This window comes from Salvia hispanica, chromosome 6 (assembly GCF_023119035.1).
Source record: "Salvia hispanica cultivar TCC Black 2014 chromosome 6, UniMelb_Shisp_WGS_1.0, whole genome shotgun sequence".
Classification (NCBI taxonomy): Eukaryota; Viridiplantae; Streptophyta; class Magnoliopsida; order Lamiales; family Lamiaceae; genus Salvia; species Salvia hispanica.
The window spans coordinates 18,286,790-18,308,641 of NC_062970.1; the positions used below are offsets into that span (position 1 = coordinate 18,286,790).

Here is a 21,852-nt window from a genome sequence, read left to right on the forward strand (position 1 = left end):
CTGCAACAAACGTTTGATATTATCTGCTTTGGGTCAAGCTCACACGGATTTGTTTTTGGGTCACTCCCAAAAGGCCTCAAACTAATTGGGGTTGGAAAGGAATTATATACACCTTCCAACTTCCCTCAGACTCCCGATGTGGGATGGAGTTTGTACATAACAGTGGGCTTTCCTATCCTACATATAATTGTGGGCTTTATGTTTAAAGTACAGTTTTTATGAAAAGTGCTATCGTGATATGATATTACGTGGGCTTTCGAACTAAAGTATATTTGTGGGCTTTCGAACTAAAGTATTTTAGTGAGCTTTCTATTTATGATAAGATGCTACTTGGGCTTTCTGTTAAAAGTACAGTTGTTACGCAAAGTATTTTATGGGCCTTCGTAACTAAATATTTTACGAGCTTTCTATTTAAGATATGATTGAGGGCTTTCTTTTAAAATTCTTTAAATAGCTTTGAAGTGTGATTTCAGTTGTTTACGTTACCAGTATGCGTGCAATTATTTACATAAAGTGAAAGTGATGTGATTTATGTGACATTATATGTTACTTAACGAGTGCTTAATTGTCATCCTTTGTTGATATTGTGTTCGGCTTTCAGCGATAGAAAAACGAGTTTATGTTTCAAAAAAAATTATGAGGAAAAAGAAGTTTTGAAAGTTATGTCAAGCCATGTTTTGTTTCGAACTTTTCCTATTTGATTGTCTAGCAAGGGCGAGATGTCCCTACTGGGCAGGAGTTTCGTGAATTCATTTCACTAGGATTTTGTGAATTCGTTTCACCAGGAGTTTTGTGAATTTGGTTCACCAGGAGTTTCGTGAATTCATTTCACCAGGAGTTTTGTGAATTCCGTTCATCAGGAGTTTCGTGAATTTGTTTCACCATGAGTTTTGTGAATTCATTTCACTAGGAGTTTCGTGAATTTATTTCACCAGGAGTTTGTGAATTCGTTTCACCAGGATTTTTGTAAATTTGTTTCACCAGGAGTTTCGTGAATTTATTTCACTAGGAGTTTGTGAATGATTCACCAGGAGTTTTGTGAATTTGTTTCACGAGGAGTTTTGTGAATTTGTTTCACCAGGAGTTTCGTGAATTTATTTCACTAGGAGTTAGTTCAAATACGACATATGTTCCAGGAAAATAGATCGGCATATCGTTTTTTATAAAAGAAAAGAAAATTGATTTTGTGTTCTCGAATCTTTTACTTAAAAGCCAGAGTTTACTCAGGAGTGACTTGACAAAACTAGTTTTTATGAAAATATATTTCGGCACGTATCCACTGAGTAAACCAAGTACTCAGCCCTGCATATGTTTTAAAAATGTGCAGGTTGAGTAGTGATGACGGTGGACAGTGTTGAGCACAAGCGATGAAGATCCTTTGATAGAATAGTACTTGGATGCGTTGTATCTCCATACACGATGTCATCTGCTCTAGACTCTTCCGTTACAATGTAAAAGTCGTGATTTCATTCTCTTGTATCATGCACTCTGATATATCATTCGATTTATTAAGTGTATGTTAAGTTGTGCCACAGTTTTTTCCTTTCTTCCCCGCTTCTTTCATCCTCCCCTAGTCGAGATCAACCGGACGTTCTATCTGTAGAAATTGCGGTTGTGACACGGACCCTCAACTCGGCACTCGTCATTGAAGAGATGTGATGTTTGCTTTTGAACCCTGTAATGAACTGCCCTTTCCATGCCCTTGGGCAGTTCCTCCACTCCTAGTGCATGCAATCGATGTTGTCCATCATCCTAGGAAAACCGTGCACACTCCCGTGCATTTGTAGCAGTCTCTGGCGGTCCTCGGCGGTTGGCTTCCGTGGATACTCTGGACCGAAGATGTCTTGGATGCCCTTACAAAACTGCCTCGAAACCTATAGGCTTGTCGTCTCACCCATCTGCAGGTATTCCTCGAACTTTTCTGTTGGCCTGACATATGCAAGTTGTCTAATAGCTGCGGTGCACTTCTGAAACATCGAGAGCCCGATCTGGCCGGTCGCATCACGTCAGAGGGTGAAGCACCTGTATCGCCCAACCAATGACGTTGCTATATGAGTGAAGAGTCGTTGCGACATTCTGAAACATCAACGGAAAACCTCTGGTGGATAACCGGGGGTTATCGCCATAATAGTCAACCCTCAGCCGCCGGTTAGCCACGACGTGGTCATAACGGATTGTTCACCGATGATGGATCAGACGAAGGACCGCTGTCGGTGTCTCTCGCTCCGCTTCCTCATCAGCTTCCTGCTGCACCTCTTCAACTAGAGAATCAAACGCTTCATCCCACACTTGTTGATAATCGTCATTATCCATTTTTTGAAAGTGAAATATAGAACATTTTAGAAGAGTGGATATTAGAATGGTGTAAAAATAATGAGAGGGAATGGGTGTATATATAGAAATAAAGAAGAAAAACAAAATTTGAAAAACGTCGACGGCCGCCGAGGCTCTCAGGGCCGTGCAATAGGACGTCACAGCGTGCGCCGAGCTTCCGGTCCCACCACCTCTTCCGCACCGAGTAGTCGGCGCATGGCCTACATGCCCACCCGCCATGGCCTTTGAACATAAACAGTCTTTGGACTTTAAAAATATTGTTGGAAGTCCTGAATTTAGCGTATAATTACATCCATGGTATTTTTTCACTATTTAAGCTAATTTCCGACCAAAAATACCTCCAAGGGCATGAAGGAAATTTTTAAATTTAGATAGAATTGGATTGGGGCAACACTGTAATTTACTATCTCTCAATTATAAAATAAAATATTGTTACACAACTTTATACAATACTATAAGCCATATTTGGTTGACGTGAAAGTAAAGTTGACAAAGAAAATGATTCACAGAAAAATGAATCCGGGAATATAATTCCTAATAACTTACTATATTTGATTTAATTCACTAAACTAAAACTATAATAACTACTTTCTAAATAAAATAATAATAGTAATATATTCTCAATAAACTATTAATTAAAAACATAATGATAATAATTATACTAGTATTATATTTATTATTATGATGCATAATTTAAATGTGAATTATCCATCATAATAATAAATAGTATAATATAATTATATTTATAGTGATATATTATATTTTTATAATTATAATTATTTGCTTGAGTAATATTTAAAATTTAATATTTCACTATGACTTTATTGATTACTTATTAAAATTTATAAATAATAATAATAATAATAGTAATAATAATAATAATAATAATAATAATATAACTCATGGTTTAATTAATTACATTATAATCATTTAAATAATGTTAATTATTATAATTATAATTATAAATATAATAATATTATTAATAATATAGGTTTTACTATTATATTTGTAATTGTAGTTACCGATTATATTGAAATTAAGTATGAGTTCAAATTTTAAATTATTTTAGAAAAATTTAATTAATTAGGGTTTCCCTAAATCCTAAATCCTAAATTTAATTAATTAATTAATTATAACAATAATCATAATAATATTGATAAAATTATATTTCATTCCATTAAATACCTTAATATGTAAAAATCTTACAACTGGGAAAAGAATAACGAGAAATAGTTAGGGATCAGAATTCCTAGAAATTGTACTACTCCCTCCGTCCCACAAAAGATGACACACTTTCCTTTTTAGTTTGTCCCACAAAAGATGTCACATTTCCCTTTTTGGAAAAAGTTCTCTCTCACATGAATATAAAAATATATTTTCTCTCTCCATTTAACACACAAAACAAAACCTCCTAAAATCCCGTGCCATTTTCAAAGTATGCCAACTTCTCTGGGACAGAGGGAGTACTATTTTTCTTATTTTCAAGATTTTAATTACTCTCTCAGTCTAATTAAAAATCAAAACAAACACAGAAATTTAATATTTAAGGAATAAGATTACTTACCAGACAGAATCTTGACAGGTAAATATGGCCTAAGTTATTTGTTTAAGTAGGTTAGTAGTTCAAATTATTTTATTATTACTATTATTCTGATTATGTTTTATTAATCCTTATTAGTATATCACAGTACTGTAATATTTACCTAAGTTATTTGTTTAAGTAGGTTAGTAGTTCAAATTATTTTATTATTACTATTATTCTGATTATGTTTTATTAATCCTTATTAGTATATCACAGTACTGTAATATTATTTGTTATTCTACAAATATTATTGTTATTACTCCTAGCTTGACTACATAAAATCAAATCAATGAACCACATTAATTATCTGTCAATTAATTAGATTGTGCTTCTCAAAATTTTGAGAGATTTGCATTAACAAGCTAAACATATGAATTATTAATATCATGTTCATGGTAACAAATAATGTTTGAGATTATGTGTAAGAGGTGCTAGGGAAGTTGTAAGGAGTTACAATACTCACAATTTGTAAGCGTGTGGAGCATAGAACCATTAATCGAAATCTGGACGATCTACATAGTGTTTAAGGTGATCGTCAAATTTAACTACCCAATATTTCGACATTTTTCCTCTTTTAAAAGTGGTTTGTGTTTTGTACCACAATCACTGCTAATCCTATTTCAAAATTCAACGTTGCCTCCATCATAAATCAAATTACCTAGGTAAAGTTCGTGTCTTTTTTATGCACACCCATCTTCATTAATTTTTGCACTACTATATTCATTCACACAAGCTACATCAAGCTAGAAAACTAAAGAAATTTAATAAACCCTAAACCCTAATCACATGATATTCATTAGCCAGCTAACCAAAATAATCAACACATTTACAAGAATAAGGAATAATTATATCCATTATAGTGAATACACAATCATCAGATTAGAAAACACAATCAAAATGGAATCAAATGGCTCAAAATCTCCAACAAAGCTGTATAAGTACCAACTAGAAGCACAATAATACCAATCACTATAATCCCACACAACACAATCAACTCGCTCCCGATTCTAACATAGATCCCCGAGATCTTCATATAGCACAAGCAAGGCAGTATGATTGAGGCCGTGACGCTCAGAAACGCCCCCACCAGTGACATTAGATACCCGAAGAAAGGCACAACCAAGGCCACAAATATCGTGCTCGCCACCAATGCAGTCCTAATCAATATGCTCCACCGTCTACTACGCCCCACCAAGAATCGCCTCTCGAGAGTTTTCACAATTGGACACACCATCAAAGCATACTTAGCCAATGGATTGACCAACGTAGTATAGATGGCTACTTTGGAACTGACCAGGTTAGTAGGGAGATTCAATGTCACCTGAGACTGCACCTTTGACCCGAACATCAGATACCCTAGGACAGCCATCGAACCATAGCTCATGGTGCAATAAAGGAAGCATACGAGCAAAACCTGCAACCATCATATATGTCAAGATCAATGACAAAAGTACTACCGTTGTTGGCGCCAAAACTAACTGTTTCATAACCTAACCTTAGAAAATTGCTTTTGGTTTCTCATGGAAGTGTACAACGTTGGAAAAACCGGATGTGCGCAGTAACAGAACGCATATAGGCTAATCGCGGTAGGGATTCCTCTGCTCTGAAACATAGTGCCCTGCTCCTGAAATCCGATGCCATCAAAAACAGCAGACCACAGAACAGAAGCGATGAGCAAAAAGGAAGCGACTACTCCAGTGGCAGATATGTAAGAAAGAATGGCCATGTTGTCCAGCCACACAGTAGGTAGCACTATGAGTCCAATGATGAGAACGAAGGCTTGCTTCCCGGTTACAAAATCTCCTCCAAAGGCCGGAAATAAATTTTGTAGATTATCGCCCTCAAGAATCACAAAACCGGTTGCCACAAGATACAACTCCATGTTCATTGTTACTGCTACGAACATCCTCCCAGTCGACCCAAATGCTCGCTCCCCTATATCGGGATAGCTTCGAATGCTTGTGTCCAAGTCCATGCATCTTTTGATGAGTAGAGATGTGTAGTAGGCGCAGCCGGCGATTAGGAAGAGCAGTAACAAGCTCAGCCATCCGCCTGATGATAGGGCATAAGGAACTGAGAGTATTCCTACGCCTGAAAATTAAAAGTCAGGTCAAAATTCGTAAAATCGGATGGACATTTGCGATTTTAAATAGTACTCCGTCCCTACCCGATTAAATGAATCACTTTGATTCGTCACTGGTTATAATAATTTATTTGACTTTGTGATAAAAATGATCGAAAAAAATAGTGAAATGTGTGACCCATTTTTATATAGTTTTATACTACATCCGTTCCTTCATAGTTGAGTCATTTTTGCATTTCAGGAAATTCCCTCATAGTTGAGTCATTTCCATATATAGTAACGTTTTCCTCTTTCTTACTTTACTCTCTCATACTTTATTCTCTCTACTTTATTCACTTTTTACTTTATTCTCTCTATCTTTTTTCTATTTCTTACTTTTATATCTATTTATTTAACACATCCAAGATTCATTTCTTAAATTTCGTGTCGAAAAGTTCCGCCTCAACTATAAAGAAACGGAGGGAATAATAAAATATGATAGTACTCCCTCCGTTTCGCCATAGTTGAGGCGAAACTTTTCGGTACGGAGTTTTAGAAATGAATATTGGGTGTGTTAAATAAATAGATAAAAAAGTAAGAGAGGTGAAAAGGTAGAGAGAATAAAGTATAAAGTGAATAAAGTAGAGAGAATAAAGTAAGAGAGAGAAAAGTAAGAAAGAGAAAAAGGTATATAGAAATGACTCAACTATGAAGAAACTTCCTGAAATAGAAAAATGACTCAATTATATAAAAACGGAGGAAGTAATAAATTAGTGAAACGTGACATTCACTTACTAAAAATGAAGAAAAAAAAAGTCAGTGGATCATTTAATTGACGCTATAAACTTACAAAATGGGTAAAGTAATCATGAAGAGATGTATATATTTTATAATTAAATTACAGACATACTATTGTTCAATAAAATTTGGATATTATGAATTTTGGCCCAGAGTACATCAGTATATTGGCATCTAGCTCAGAAAAATTAGAACAAATGAATACGAACAGAATATAGACCTGAAAAATATTTTTCCAATTCTAAAAGATCATCAAACTATTGTTATTTTGCTTGTCTTGGAAAAATCACCAAACTATTGCCCCACCAAGATTTTTTTTGCCTCCATAGATCAACTATATTTTGAATAAAGCCCAAAGGACATTATGTAACCCAGACTATGTGATGGAATAAACTTGGCATGTGATCACATTCCACGTTTGTTATGCCTAATGGTAATGTGACCAGTCCACTCAGTGTCGGTGCCCCATTCTCTATTTTATCCTATTTAATGGTTGATTGTCTAATGCATATAAGCATTACCAGACTATAGATAGAGCAACATAGACCAAGTTAATATAATTAATGCTTCTTTTTTAATTTACAAATGCCTCTCTCTTTTTTAGTTGATTGACTCTTTATTAGTAACTTTTTATTCCCATTTAATAACCGAGATCATGGAAGTACACCAAAAAAACTAACTACCAATTGTTAAAATATTAGTACTGTCTTAAGCTTTTAAACAAAAACAATAAGCATTAACCAAATCGGAGTTATTCTAATTTCTTCACCAATCAATTCGATCTGAAACTGATAATTTAAAATTTAAATGATTAACAGAGGAAGTATAACTTTAAAGTGTGTCAAGTAGTATGGAACAGAGAAAACAGTGTGGAACAGAGGAAGTATAACTTTAATCTCAATACAAGATCATAAGACCATGTTTATTGGTGGAGACAGCTACATTTTTTTCATAGATATCGCACTATATTATCATACTTTTTTTGAACTAAAATACTTCCAAATCCAAAACTATAAGATCTACTATTTGTTTATATTTTTTTCATGAGAGAGAAAATCGACACTTCAGCTGCACTTGATAAATTCATTTTTGTTGCATTCCTCCAAGAGAAATAAATGAACTTACTCATGGAAAAAGAGAATACTCCATAAATAATTCTTATAGCGTGTAAGATATTTTAATTCAAAAAAATGCAAATGTTATTCCAATAGTATTATACCAATGTTAAGTTGACGTTTCCTAGTATTCTAAGAAATAGAAACCACAGATGGTATTAATGCAATATCTAAAAATAATAATATTCTCTCATAAATATTATGATTGTCATGACAAAGAAATATAATGTTATGTATGACACACAGCACACCCATCGTACTCAAATGGATAAATGAAAGGTTGGAGATAAGAATGTCTACCTAATCCATGTAGTATTTCATAATGGGGCTTAACCGGACAGAGTTAGTTGTATACTTTCGAAATTAAAGGACATATTCAAGAGTCAAGACTCAAATGTTGAAGCTACAAAACTGGTTCATCCCAAACTTTTTAAAAGCCAAAAAGTAAATTATGAAAATATGAATTTTCTCGACTATCCTTTCCTTTTGCGGCACATTACATGTTGGAATTGTAGTCAATTTAAAGTACGTTGGTTTCAAACTTAATTAGCTATTTTTATTTTGTCCAGTGCCGTTTTACCAACTTGTTTTAAACTAATTGTCTGTCACATCAACATGCAATTAGTGGGAAATACGCTGAAAATGGAAGGATGGGAAAGTTGAAAAAAAATCTAATTTTCGTGATTTATTTTGAAAAGTAGGTGATTATCAAGAATTTGACAATTATTAGAAATTGACCATTCGCTCCTTAAAATGTCTCATAATAGGGGTTATCCTAAGCCAATGTGAAATAGAATTTAAGAATTTTAATACGTTCCCAACACATGTGGGCCTCATAATGAACATTAGACTTCCACACATGGGTTGGACAAGAGAAAAGACAAGAGAACCATCATCAATATAGCCCCAAATGAACTTCAGACATTAACTCATGAGATAGAAGATAAACAGATTCATTATCGACTTGGCCACTTTAATACCACATTGCAAATGAATAACTTATTCCCTTAAAAGGGCCAGTAAGAGGGACGAGTTATCCACATTTGTATAGACAAGACAAGATCATCACCAATTCGATGTGGAACGAAATTTAGAGATTTTTAACACGCCTCCGCACATGTGGGCCGGAGTGAACATCAGACTTCCATACGTAGTTAGACAAGACAAGAGATAATAAAAACACCATTATCGATATGGCCAGAAATAAACATCGGACTTCCACTCAAGAGGTAGTTAAGACATAAAGAGATTCATCGTCGATTTAGGTCCAATTTTAATATCATACTATTAGGAATGGATCACTCACCCCCTAAAAGACTTTATAAGAAGAGAGGTCCACAATTAAATGAGATGAGATCGTGACCGAGCTAACGTGTGACTGAATTTAGAAATTTTTAACAATAACCTTGGCAATTTGGCCTATATTTCACATACTTCAAACTAGGAAATATCAAAATCCAAACAAAGTTCAACTTTATGAGAAAAGTAGAAAACAAGAGAAAAAAGGTAACTGTAGTATAAAGAACCTGAAAGAGCATTGACGCCGTTGAAGCAGGTTTTGAAGAAAGATGTTGACCCCAAACCGGAGTTATGGTGGCCGAGTTGGTGTTGGTGAGCTGAATCAGCCTCTCCATTATCTGCCAACAATGGTATTCCGATCGACAGGTCGTCGTCGCCATCTACTGCAGCCTTCATCGGAAACAGCTGCTGATTTAGGTGAGCAATTTTTTTCTATTTTTATAGTATTATTATTTATGTGAGAAGCGATATATATTACAAATGCATTTATTATTTATAGAGACACGAGAGAGTGAAACAAAACGTGAAAGAATGTAAGTAAAGGTCGATTTTATTTATGCTTCACGCCTAATAAATAAATTCGGCCCAATTAAAATTGGTTATGTTTGTACTGCCTATATTTTAAATGATAATGATATGAAGTGATGGCCATACAGTCACGAAAATAGTTGACTTTTATTACTCATTCGGACGAATTTTTAACAAAATAGTACTCCTCGCACCCAGATATTGTCTCATTTTGACCCATCTCATAATAAAAGTCACATTTTATTTTTATCATAATGTTCCACATTTCATTCACTCACATTTTATTACCATAAAATTAATATAAAAAAGTAGGTGACATAACTTTTCCAACCCAATATTTTTTAATACATTTCTTAAAACTCGTAACCACAATAAAAATAACTCCTATTGTGGGATGGAGGAAGTAAAATATAATAACCACAACATAAACATTTATAATGGTTAAATTTTATTGCACCCTTGGTCCCCAAAAATTTATCATCATTTAACCTAACAGTAGTGTTTTAAAAACCGGACCGGATCGACCGGTTTGGCCGCGAACTGGTGATCAGTCCGGTCCGATTCAAGCATATAAACCGTATGCACGTTGGGCCGTTTTAGACCGATAAAACCGGGTGGTCTGGCCGGAAACCGTGAACCGGTTTGGCCGGTTTTACTATTTTCTACTCTTTTTTTTTCCGAAATTGAATTGTTGCTGCCAAAAATCTCTCTTCCCCATCCCATTGGATTGCTATAAAATGGGAAAAAATAGGAGAAAAAAGAGATTGAGCGTGAGTTATGCCGTTGTTGCTTGTCGCCGGCGAACCAATAGTATCAGTTCGAAACAGACAAAAGAAGAGAGGAAGTGAGGAAAAAAATGTGTAGTGAAATTGAAAAGAAAAAGAGAGAGGTGGAGAAATTCTAATTCTATGTAATTGAATGACAGTGAGATAGGGAGAAAGTTCGTGAAGAGCAATGTTTTAAAAACCGGACCGGCAAGCGAACCGGCGAGGCTACTGGTTCACGGTTCAACTAGTACAACCGGTCGAACCATCGGTCGAACCGTTTTACTATAGCATTTATATATATATGAGTATATAATTAAATACATATTTATTATAAAACACTTGGTTTCAAAACATGTAAATAAACAAGCATTAATGCAATATATAATTTAATTTTAAATAATATATAAATATAGATAAAGCATATATATACCAATTCTTAACGAGTAATACTAGTAATGTAAAAATACATATTCATATGTTTATTATACTATGTATTAATTTTCATGGTATGAACACTTCTCCCATTATATATTCTTATTATTTTATTTTCAATCTAAGCATTAGTAATTAAAACTATATTTTAAAAGTTAATTAAGATTTATTAATTTTAGTTATGATATAAAATATGTATATAGCTTTTAATTATACATATACAATTAGTATATAATTGATAGTTGATATATTATGAAGTAGTACATATTAATAAAACAAACTACATCCCACATTGAAAAAGTAAAGGCAAAAGATTGTAAAAGATGACTATAAAACAAGCTTTTCATTCCACATTGAAAAATGAAAGAACAATCTTGTGAAATACTTCTATAAAGAAAGACACAAATGATTTTTTAAGCTAGTTTTTATAAATTTCATAGGCCCAATACAAGTATGAGCTAATATGTAATGAAAGTTTAGTCTTAATTTTTTTTAAATTGATTTTTAATTCATTTTTAAAAATAAAAAAAATTTGGTAACTGGTTCGACTGGTTCTCCGTTTGTGGTCTAATCGGCCGGTTCACCCGGTCCAAAATGGTTCAATGCTCTACTGGTTTTATATGGTGAATCGGACCGGAGAGGTCACTGATTCACGGCCGAATCAGTCCGACCGGCCGGTCCAAACCGATTTTTAAAACACCGGTGAAGAGGCTGTTGTGAAATTAAAAAGAATGAGAATTTGAGATATCAAGAGAGCAACCATTATTAATAAGAAAGAATAAAAATTAAAAATCGTCCACCTCCTCAGCTCCTCCTGCAACCTGCAACAGAAGTGACAACCATTGACCACTCATCTTCTACCCATAAAGTGGAGAGTCACGTGACTCACTTTGTCAAATACTAGTACTATAATAATTACTCTCTCCGTCCGCGAATAAGAGTCCCGTTTTTTCATTTTAGTCCGTCCGCGAATAAGGGTCCCAGTTCACTTTTACAATAAATGGTAATAGGGTCACACCTTCCACTAACTCATTTCACTCACATTTCATTTAAAACTAATATTTACACGTGGGACCCGTATTCCACTAACTTTTTTCCACCTACTTTTCTTAACATTTCTTAAAACACGTGCCGCCCATGAATGGGACTCCTAATGGTGGACGGAGGGAGTATATCTTAATTTAATATGTACTCCCTCCGTCCCGGCTAAGATGACATATTGCTTAGCCGGCACGGGATTTTAGGAGTTATTAGTTAAAGTGTTTAATTGGAGAGAGAGAAGGTAGGTGAAAGTATTAAAGTAGAAAGATAAAGAAAGATGAATATTTTAATAAGAGTGAGAAAAAGTGGTTGAGTGTATTAATTGGAGAGAGAAAGTTACCAAAAAAGGAAATGTGTCATCTTAGTTGGGACAGACTAAAAAGGAAAACGTGTCATCTTAAGCGGGACGGAGGGAGTATATTAAATATATAATATAATAAAATATATTTAAATAGTAATACGGTTCGACCGGTGGTTCAACCGGTCGGACCAGTTGAACCGTGAACCAGTAGTCTTGTCGGTTCGCTCACCGGTCCGGTTTTTAAAACATTTTACGGATTTTAAAAATATAAAAAAATGGGGTTAGAAAAAAAGTTAATGAAATGTTGATCTTACTTTTATACTATTTTTTTTTAAATTTTATAATAAAATGTGAGTGAAAATGAATTAGTGGAACGTGAGGTTCAATAATAATAATAAAAAAAAAGTGAAAAGTGACAAATTTTCAAGAATAAATTTTTTTAATCATTATAGTTTTAGAATATTTAATAAATAATGTAAACATGCGTCAATAAATTTCTTAATGAACAAATTCGAGGAGATACTATTTAATCATAATTTGTTACAAAATAATCAGCAAAAAATTACTACCTTCATATTTCTATCACTATTAAATATAATGGCAGTTTAATAGAAAAAGAAAGATAATATAATATAATAAAAACATACTTAGTATATAGTTAGTTATATTTTGTCATACAACTCTATGAATTAATGAGTTATCTACTCTAAAATAAATTAGTGTATGTAGAGTTGTGATATATGCGAAGTTCAATTTTATTGCAGAGTATCGAACCAAAAATACAAATGTCATTTATAGTTATCACGATGGTTATTATTATTATTTTTTTTAGTGATTTTAGAATGATTACTTAAATTTATCTAAAAATAACCTCAAATTTAGAATTTTTTAAAATGATTTAAAAACTTAACATTGACATATCCATATGTGATAGTAAATAATTTTTTATCATCAGATTGGCAAATCCCATGATTAAGATTTGGCCTACGTTTTGGTATTAAGATCAATTCTTATTTCAGATAAATTTAGAATAATATGATAGGATTAAAATGCATCCTAATTTTATATCAAAACTAAGGTCAAATATGAACCTTTATATATAAAAATGGATGGTGGAATCTAGAGTTTTCGCTCGACATTAATTACATGTGAATACAAATATTAATTAGTAAAATGGTCCGATTGATAGTTGTACTCCCCTGTTCCATAAGATGACACATTTTCTTTTTTAATTTGTCTCACTCAAGATGACTCATTATTAAAAATAGAAAAAACATATCTCTATTTTATTCACTTTCTCTTACTTTATTCTTTTCACCTAACATACAAAATAAAACTGCATAAAATCTCGTGCCGCCCAAGGAATGAGTCATCTTTCATAGGACGAAGGGAGTATTATATATGCATATAATTCGAAAACACATATTTTATTGGCATTACATGCACTGCACTTAAGACATTACTCCCTCCGTCCCACTTTAGGAGTCCCGGTCACTTTTGCACACTTATTTTGTTGCACACTGGCACAATTCGACGCTAATCCTGTTTCAAAATTCAATGTTACCTCCATCATAAATTAATTATTATTAAGTAGTTAAGGTTCGTGTTTTTTTTAATGCACAATTCACACAGGCTACATCAAACTAGAAAACTAAATAACTTTTATTATTAGTTTCATCTTAATCACATGATATTCGTTAGACTGCTAACCAAAATTATCAACAAATTTACTAGAACAATGAATAATTATATCCATTATAGTAAAATACACGATCATCAGATCATAAAACACAATCAGGATGGAATCAATTGGTTCAAAATCTCCAACAATGCTGTATAAGTACCAACTACAAGCACAACACCACCAACCACCACAATCCCACACAACACAATCAACTCACTCCCAATTCTGACATAAATCCCCGAGATCTTCATATAGCACAAGCAAGGCACGATGATTGAAGCCGTGACGCTTAGAAACGCGCCCACCAGTGACATTAGATACCCGAAGAAAGGCACAGCCAAGGCCACAAAGATCGTGCTCGCCACCAACGCAGTCCTAATCAATATGCTCCACCGTCTGCTACGCCCCACCAAGAATCTCCTCTCAAGAGATTTCACAATTGGACGTGACATCAAAGCGTACTTAGCCAACGGATTGACCAACGTAGTGTAGATAGCAACTTTCGAGCTAACCAAGTTAGTAGGGAGATTCAATGTTACCTGAGACTGCACCTTTGACCCGAACATTAGATACCCTAGGACAGCCATCGAAGCATAGCTCGTTGTGCAAACAAGAAAGCATACGAGCAAAACCTGCAACCATCATATATGTCAAGATCAATGACAAAAGTACTACCGTTGTTGGCGCCAAAACTAACTGTTTCATAACCTAACCTTAGAAAATTGCTTTTGGTTTCTCATGGAAGTGTACAACGTTGGAAAAACCGGATGTGCGCAGTAACAGAACGCATATAGGCTAATCGCGGTAGGGATTCCTCTGCTCTGAAACATAGTGCCCTGCTCCTGAAATCCGATGCCATCAAAAACAGCAGACCACAGAACAGAAGCGATGAGCAAAAAGGAAGCGACTACTCCAGTGGCAGATATGTAAGAAAGAATGGCCATGTTGTCCAGCCACACAGTAGGTAGCACTATGAGTCCAATGATGAGAACGAAGGCTTGCTTCCCGGTTACAAAATCTCCTCCAAAGGCCGGAAATAAATTTTGTAGATTATCGCCCTCAAGAATCACAAAACCGGTTGCCACAAGATACAACTCCATGTTCATTGTTACTGCTACGAACATCCTCCCAGTCGACCCAAATGCTCGCTCCCCTATATCAGGATAGCTTCGAATGTTTGTGTCCAAGTCCATGCATCTTTTGATCAGTATAGATGTGTAGTAGGTGCAACCGGCGATGAGGAAGAGCAGTATCAAGCTCAGCCATCCACCTGATGATAGGGCATAAGGAACTGATAGTATTCCTACACCTAAAAAATTAAAATCATAAATAAATCATTTAAGCATGTAGAATTGCTAAATGGCAAGAAAAATTATCTAATAACACTTTGAAATTTAAAATTCAAAAAAAAAAAAAAACCGCCAAGATTTTGTATGTTTCTATCCCTAGACACGAATCAACTCTCTACAACACAAAAATCTATTATTAAGATAATTTTTTGTAACAAAAGCCAGAAAGAGGACCACGTATTATGGAAGCAAGACTATGATGGATTAAAATGTAGTGGAGTAATAATTTCAGATAAATATGGTAACGACTAACGACAACACATTACACGTATCAAATGGTGATTCGACTACCACCCATACTCTATTTTGTCCTACTTAATGATTGATTGTCAAGTGCATATAATGATCAATTACATACATACTGTAGATAACCTTCACCGATATAGTGATAATGATCAATTACGTACATACTAATATACTACATCTGCTTTATTTCTAATCAGATGGACATGGTAAAGAAGCAAAACACAATTTGTACTAAATGAATTCGGATGCACCAAATATAGAATGTTAGGTATGACACAGCACATCCATATCAATCCTACAAAAAATGATAGTACATAAAAAGGTAGAGATAAGAATGCCAGCTTTTTCTATTGCATACTTTCGGAATTAAAGGACAAAATATTGAAAACTTAAAACGTAAAATAGCATCTATAAAAATGAGAATAGAGAACAATATTAATTTACTGATTTATTAATATTACTCCTAGTTAATATAATAAAACATATCAGTTGCTAACTTTCAATACGAACTAATATTAAGTCATGAAGTGATATATTTTATAATATCAACTAATATTAATTATTCAGGAATAAGACCTGTATATTTAACATATTTCAAACGGGAAAACATTTAAATTCCAAGTAAGTTCGTCTGAAACCATCATTTATGATAAAAGTGGAAATCGATATGTATCACCGTATGATAAAAGTGGAAACCTGATAGAGCGTTGACGCCGTTGAAGCAGGTTTTGAAGAAAGATGTAGAGCCCGGAACTGAGTTGTGGCGGCTGAGTTGGTGTTGGTGGGTTGACTCATCCTCTCCTTTATCCGCCAACAATGGTACTCCGATCGACAGATCGTCGCCGTCTGCTGGACCCTTCATCGGAGGCAGTTGTACACAAAATTTTCTATTTTTGTAATGTTATGTAAGAAGAGATATGTATTGCAAATGCATTTATAGAGACAAAGGAGAAGGAACAAAACGTGTTATAGGGGAAAGAGAGGAACAAGTTAGTGAGATTATATTTTGGGCTTCACACTTACTAATGTCCTCATTTATAAGAATGAAAATGGTGTGATGGATATTTAGTAACGAAAATCCAATTGATTTTTAAAAAAAATTAATAATGATATAACACAAATTCTTAAGAGAGAGTAAAGTAGGTGTGAAAAAATGTGTTGACTTTTACTAAAGAGTGAAATGACTCTATTACTATGGAATGTATCAAAATGACAAAAATGACTCTATTATTATGGAATGGAGGGAGTATTAATTATTATGTCTGATTTTTAAGTCTTAAAAATCAGAATATAAGAAGATAATAAAAATTAAGAGGAAAAATCTCTTTATTTAATGTACTTACAAGATTAATTGAATTGGTTTTATTTCTGACTATATTTTGAGTTAAGAAATTTCGGCGATCCGAGTAGCAACACAAAAGTTTATAGTATATATAGTATGATATTTGTGATGGACCATTAATTAAAATGAGTATTAGAGCTAGATGGAGCATTAATTTTTTATACGAACTAAATTTACATGGGTTGATAATTAAAATTACAAGAATAACAATTTTGTGAATATATGTTGTGAAAATAGTGAAAATATAGAAATTTAATTGATTATTAGATTGAAGCTAAATCTTCAAAATGATTAGGAATATAATAGTTCGACGTAAATTTTGTGGGATGGAGATTTAATAAGGTTACAAGAATCATTATAATTGCATAAAAATTTGATACTTAAATTACACAAAATGCAATGTAAATGATAGAGAATCAAGAATCACTAATCACAATCCTTTAAAGAAATCATGATTAACAAGGCTATCCTATAAAGAAATTATGATTAACAAGGCTATCCTATAAAGAAATTATGATTAACAAGGCTATAACGTTGAGACACCTCAGAAATGAAATAGCGAACTATTATACGATCGTAGAATAGGGGGTGTTCGGTTTGCAAGATTGTATCCGGGATCAAATTTATAGTGTGTTTGATTCATGAAATTCAACCTCGCAACTCAATTCTAGATGGATAATCATGGGATAATTAGTCATAGCTAACCTCTTATGACTAAAATAATCTCACAACTCAATTCTAGATTGTATCTTGATATTATTTTGAAGTATCTTGGAAACCAAACACCATAATTATATTGACATAAAAAAATAGTAGAATAAAGATTAAGGTGGTAAGATAAATAAACTGAAGAAGGAAAGCAAATTAGATCTTTACTTCGTACTTCCGGTCAAATCAGAATTTGTCCTCATACTAAATTACAAAAATATTGGAAAAACTTGGAAAATTGAAACTGCTCATTCCTCATTGTAACCATGATGTTGGAATTATTAAAATTAGATAGATTTCACATATGACTATTAGGATGTTAGGCACGACACACGAATAAAATTAAATATTTAAAATTAAAATTTACTAATACTGTTTATACCAAATTTTTTTTACTAATACTGTATAAATATATGAAATTAATATTACTATTTGTTATTCTACAAATATTATTGTTAGGGCAAATTGTTACTAAAAAAATTATGAAGTTTAATTAAATTCTATTCAATCTCGCAACTTTAAAAACTAACCAATTATTATATTATAACTTTAATATTTTTCTCAGTTCTTCCATGGCATAAAATTCCATTATGCTAGGTTCTGAATTTATCAATGTAACACATACATGTGTAAAGTGTAAACATTAAGGACACAATTGACTAAGTATATTAAAAGACATTATTTAAGTAGTCAATGTTGAGTATAACGAATCCTACATCAGGAGTCTGAAGGAAGTTGGAAGGGGTATATAATATCTGTTCCATCCCACTTAGTTTGAGGCTTTTTGGGAGTAACCCAAAAACAAATTCGTGTGGGCTCAACCCAAAGCGGACAATATCAAACGTCTGTTGCAGTCGATAATCCGATCAGTCGAATATTTTGTTTGCATAGTATTTAATTTTTAGTCTGTCAAATCATACATAATTTCTCCAAATCATGGGTCATGGGGAAATCGAGGAAAAAAAATGTCAAAATTATGATATACTTGATATTTTTTAAAATTAAGAGATTAACTAGAATTTGACCAAACTTCATAATTTTTTTTTAGCAATTTCCCCTTATTGTTATTGCCCCTAGTTTGACTATAGAAAGTTTTTTTAGAGAGACTAGTATTAACATAAAATATAATCAATTATTGTTATTGCCCCTAGTTTGACTATAGAAAGTTTTTTTAGAGAGACTAGTATTAACATAAAATATAATCAATGAATCAAGTATGTTTGAGACTATGCGTAAGGACGCTATTGATCTTAGAAGTTATTTGGAGTTACAACTTACAATACTCGTGATTTATAATAGTATCAAGTTTGTAGCCAACAGTCATAACAGAAGTTGAGTGATATTAGTGATTGTCATAGTAAAACCGACTCATGATTGAATATTAGATTTATAAATTGAATCACATGAAGAGTAAATGAAATCAAAATCCAAGAATTCATTTATTTGCCTGATCACAAAACCTCGTTATGTATTTGCCGCCTTTATCTTTTTTTATTTATTTATATAAAACCAATCAAAATCTCTATGGTGTAAATAGTGTTTTTAAGTTATACTACTATTGTATTTAGAGTGAGAATAATACTCCATGGATAATTGGATACGAATACGATACTCATGTTAATAATAGTTGTAACTAGAATTGCATTGTCCAATATTGGAGTGCTAATTAAAGTGGATCGCTAATTCATCTCCGTTCTTACTATTTATTCAAAAAAAATGGGGCCTTGGGTTTCGTGGACTGAGCTTCTAGTTTTGATTGAAAAGCAGCTCTTCTAATCCTCATTTTTCTCCCTTCAACTCTTTGATATTTGGTGTGAAATTTGGACATGAATTTGAGAAGCGGATTGTGGATGTGTATAGCGTATAGCGTGAGAGGTGAGTTTCAACTTAGGGAGATGAAAGATAAACTGAAATTGAGGTTTTAATTTTGTAACTTTTGATTGCAGAAAAACGTCTAGGGAAGAGCAGAAGTCTCGCGACTCTTGGAGGAAAATAAGGATTGGGCTCAACAAAAATTATGATGTATTTGGGCTTCAAAATTATGTTTGGGCTCACATAAAATATAAATTGTTTTAATTCAAGTAAGCTCAAATAAATAGCTTCCTCATGGAAAGAATTGGGTTAAAGAGAGAAAAACAAATACTGCTCCCTCCGTTTCATAGTATTAGGGGCGTTTTTTCATTTCCGTTCGTTCCATAGTAATAGAGTCATTTCTCTTTTTAGTAAAAGTCAACACATTTTTTCACACCTACTTTACTCTCTCTTACTTTTTTCTCTCTTCATCTCTCTACCTTTTTTATTTTCCACTTTATTCTCTCTTTACTTAACTCACCTAACACAATTTTTCTTAATCTCCGTGCCGAAAAGTTTTGCCTCCATTACTATGGAACGGAGGGAGTATAAAATAATTATTCAGCCAAAAGATTGTTATTTGATTTAGTCTCTATTATTCAGGTAGTGATAAAATGCAAACTCTATACATCGTACAAACTCCAAACTTATCAATACAATGTCAATACAATGTAAAATTTCAAGATTTTAATGTCAACGCAATGTCAATACCATGCCAACACAATGTCAGCACGGTGTCAACCGTTGACACTGTTGATATTTTCTATTGCTGTTATTTTATCATCTGTTGACATTTTCCAACGATCCAAATCATAATTTAGAATTTATATGATATTTAGAGTTTGCATTTAATTACATTCTCGATCATTTACAATAAACAAACCTAAATATGCAATGATTTGAACGATTGTTAAAATACAACACCAAGCTATTAGAAATTTAGAATCCAGCCCACGTTGAACATTTAAGCGTCCAAATATAAAAGATTGTTAAAATTACAGTTTTATGTAATACTCCCTCCGTTCCATAGTAATAGGGGTGTTTTTCCATTTCCGTCCGTTCCATACTAATAGAGTCATTTTTCTTTTTAGTAAAAGTCAACACATTTTTCCACGTCTACTTTACTCTCTTTTACTTTTTTCTATCTTCATCTCTCTACCTTTTTCATTTTCCACTTTATTCTCTCTTACTTAACTCACCTAACACAATTTTTCTTAATCTCCGTGCCGAAAAGTTTTGTCTCCATTACTATGGAACGGATGGAGTAGGTTTTAAAGACGGATGTTAATGGAATTCCTAACATTATCTTGATTGTTAACTTGGAGAATAAAAAGGTACTCCCTTCGTCCCATTCCATCTGTCCTACTGAAGACGATTCATTTTCCTTTTTGTTTTGTCCCTATCAAAATGATCAATTACTAAAAATGAAAATTCTTTTTATCTCAATTTTATTCATTCTCTCTACTTAACACACAAAATAAAATTGTGCCGCCTAATAAAGGGGTCATGCTCCTTGGGACATAAGGATTACAAAATAGGAGTTAATTGCTTTGATTATTCTGTCATATTTGAACTTTTACGTACCAGAATACACTTTCTACTTTTTCAGTTGTAGTCTAATTAGTTAGAGAAAGTGGTTGAAGTTTGATTGACAAATGAAGTCAGAGCTAGTTTACTACTCCCTCCGTTCCTTCATAGTTGAGTCATTTTTCTATTTCGGGAAGTTCCCTCATAGTTGAGTCATTTCCATATATAGTAACTTTTTCCTCTTTCTTACTTTACTCTCTCTTACTTTATTCTCTCTACTTTATTCACTTTTTACTTTATTCTCTCTATCTTTTTCTCTTTCTTACTTTTTTATCTATTTATTTGACACACTCAACATTCATTTCTTAAACTCCGTGCCGAAAAGTTCTGCCTCAACTATGAGGGAACGGAGGGAGTATTTTTTCTTGTTTGTCACATGAATATTTTGTTGACATTCCAAAGTTTAATTGTGTAATAGTCTGTCCAGTATTCCAATTGTAGCCAACTGGCCAAATTTAGCTGCAAAAGTCAATTAATCCTTTAGCTTCCATTTCAATTAAGTTTGAGCTGCAAAAGTCAATTAATCCTTTAGCTTCCATTTCAATTAAGTTTGAGTTTGTGGGTTAGTCCAATAGTTTAGGGAACCCCAGCACCAATTTGAAGCAATTATTCCTTATGGGATTGAACCTTATTTTCATTTGCTAAATTAATACTTCCGCTGTCCTTGAAAAATACTCCATAAATTTTTGGTTGACCACATGTTTTAATAAATAATTGGTATAGTATAGTAAGAGAGAAAAAGAGAAATGATAGTGGAAGTAGTGTTAGTGGATAATGGGTCTACATTATTAGTAGTGTAGTTGGATTTCAATATTAGAAAGTTCTT

At 33.1% G+C, this 21,852-nt stretch overlaps 2 protein-coding genes across 3 annotated transcripts; both read right to left on the reverse strand.

The window, feature by feature from the left end:
* Positions 1–4,741: 4,741 nt before the first annotated feature.
* Positions 4,742–9,621, reverse strand: LOC125193537 (amino acid transporter AVT1J-like). The gene is made up of 3 exons (XM_048091360.1): positions 9,418–9,621; positions 5,412–6,007; positions 4,742–5,330 (listed from the first exon to the last, which is right to left on the reverse strand). Exons 1-3 carry the CDS (start codon positions 9,584–9,586, stop codon positions 4,809–4,811), a joined length of 1,287 nt encoding a protein of 428 aa, XP_047947317.1. The 5' UTR covers positions 9,587–9,621; the 3' UTR covers positions 4,742–4,808.
* Positions 9,622–13,990: 4,369 nt separating this feature from the next.
* On the reverse strand, positions 13,991–16,557 carry LOC125192556 (amino acid transporter AVT1J-like). Of its 2 annotated transcripts, none has more exons than XM_048090166.1 (3): positions 16,235–16,557; positions 14,657–15,213; positions 13,991–14,575 (listed from the first exon to the last, which is right to left on the reverse strand). In XM_048090166.1, the coding sequence occupies exons 1-3, from the start codon at positions 16,398–16,400 to the stop codon at positions 14,054–14,056; spliced, it is 1,245 nt and encodes a 414-aa protein (XP_047946123.1). In that variant the 5' UTR covers positions 16,401–16,557; the 3' UTR covers positions 13,991–14,053. The 2 variants fall into 2 exon arrangements, with proteins under 2 accessions (XP_047946123.1, XP_047946122.1); XM_048090165.1 differs by having other exon boundaries at positions 14,657–15,252.
* Positions 16,558–21,852: the final 5,295 nt, after the last annotated feature.

What these genes read in the sequence shown, in the direction of transcription:
- LOC125192556 (XM_048090165.1), bottom strand. Translation starts at nt 16,400, where the DNA reads ATGAAGGGTCCAGCAGACGGCGACGATCTGTCGATCGGAGTACCATTG. An exon ending in CGGCGTCAACGCTCTATCAG is followed by an intron (nt 15,253 to 16,234) that starts GTTTCCACTTTT and finishes TTAATTTTTTAG; the next exon opens with GTGTAGGAATACTATCAGTT. An exon ending in ACCAAAAGCAATTTTCTAAG is followed by an intron (nt 14,576 to 14,656) that starts GTTAGGTTATGA and finishes TGATGGTTGCAG; the next exon opens with GTTTTGCTCGTATGCTTTCT.
- LOC125193537 (XM_048091360.1), bottom strand. Translation starts at nt 9,586, where the DNA reads ATGAAGGCTGCAGTAGATGGCGACGACGACCTGTCGATCGGAATACCA. An exon ending in CGGCGTCAATGCTCTTTCAG is followed by an intron (nt 6,008 to 9,417) that starts GTTCTTTATACT and finishes TTTAATTTTCAG; the next exon opens with GCGTAGGAATACTCTCAGTT. An exon ending in ACCAAAAGCAATTTTCTAAG is followed by an intron (nt 5,331 to 5,411) that starts GTTAGGTTATGA and finishes TGATGGTTGCAG; the next exon opens with GTTTTGCTCGTATGCTTCCT.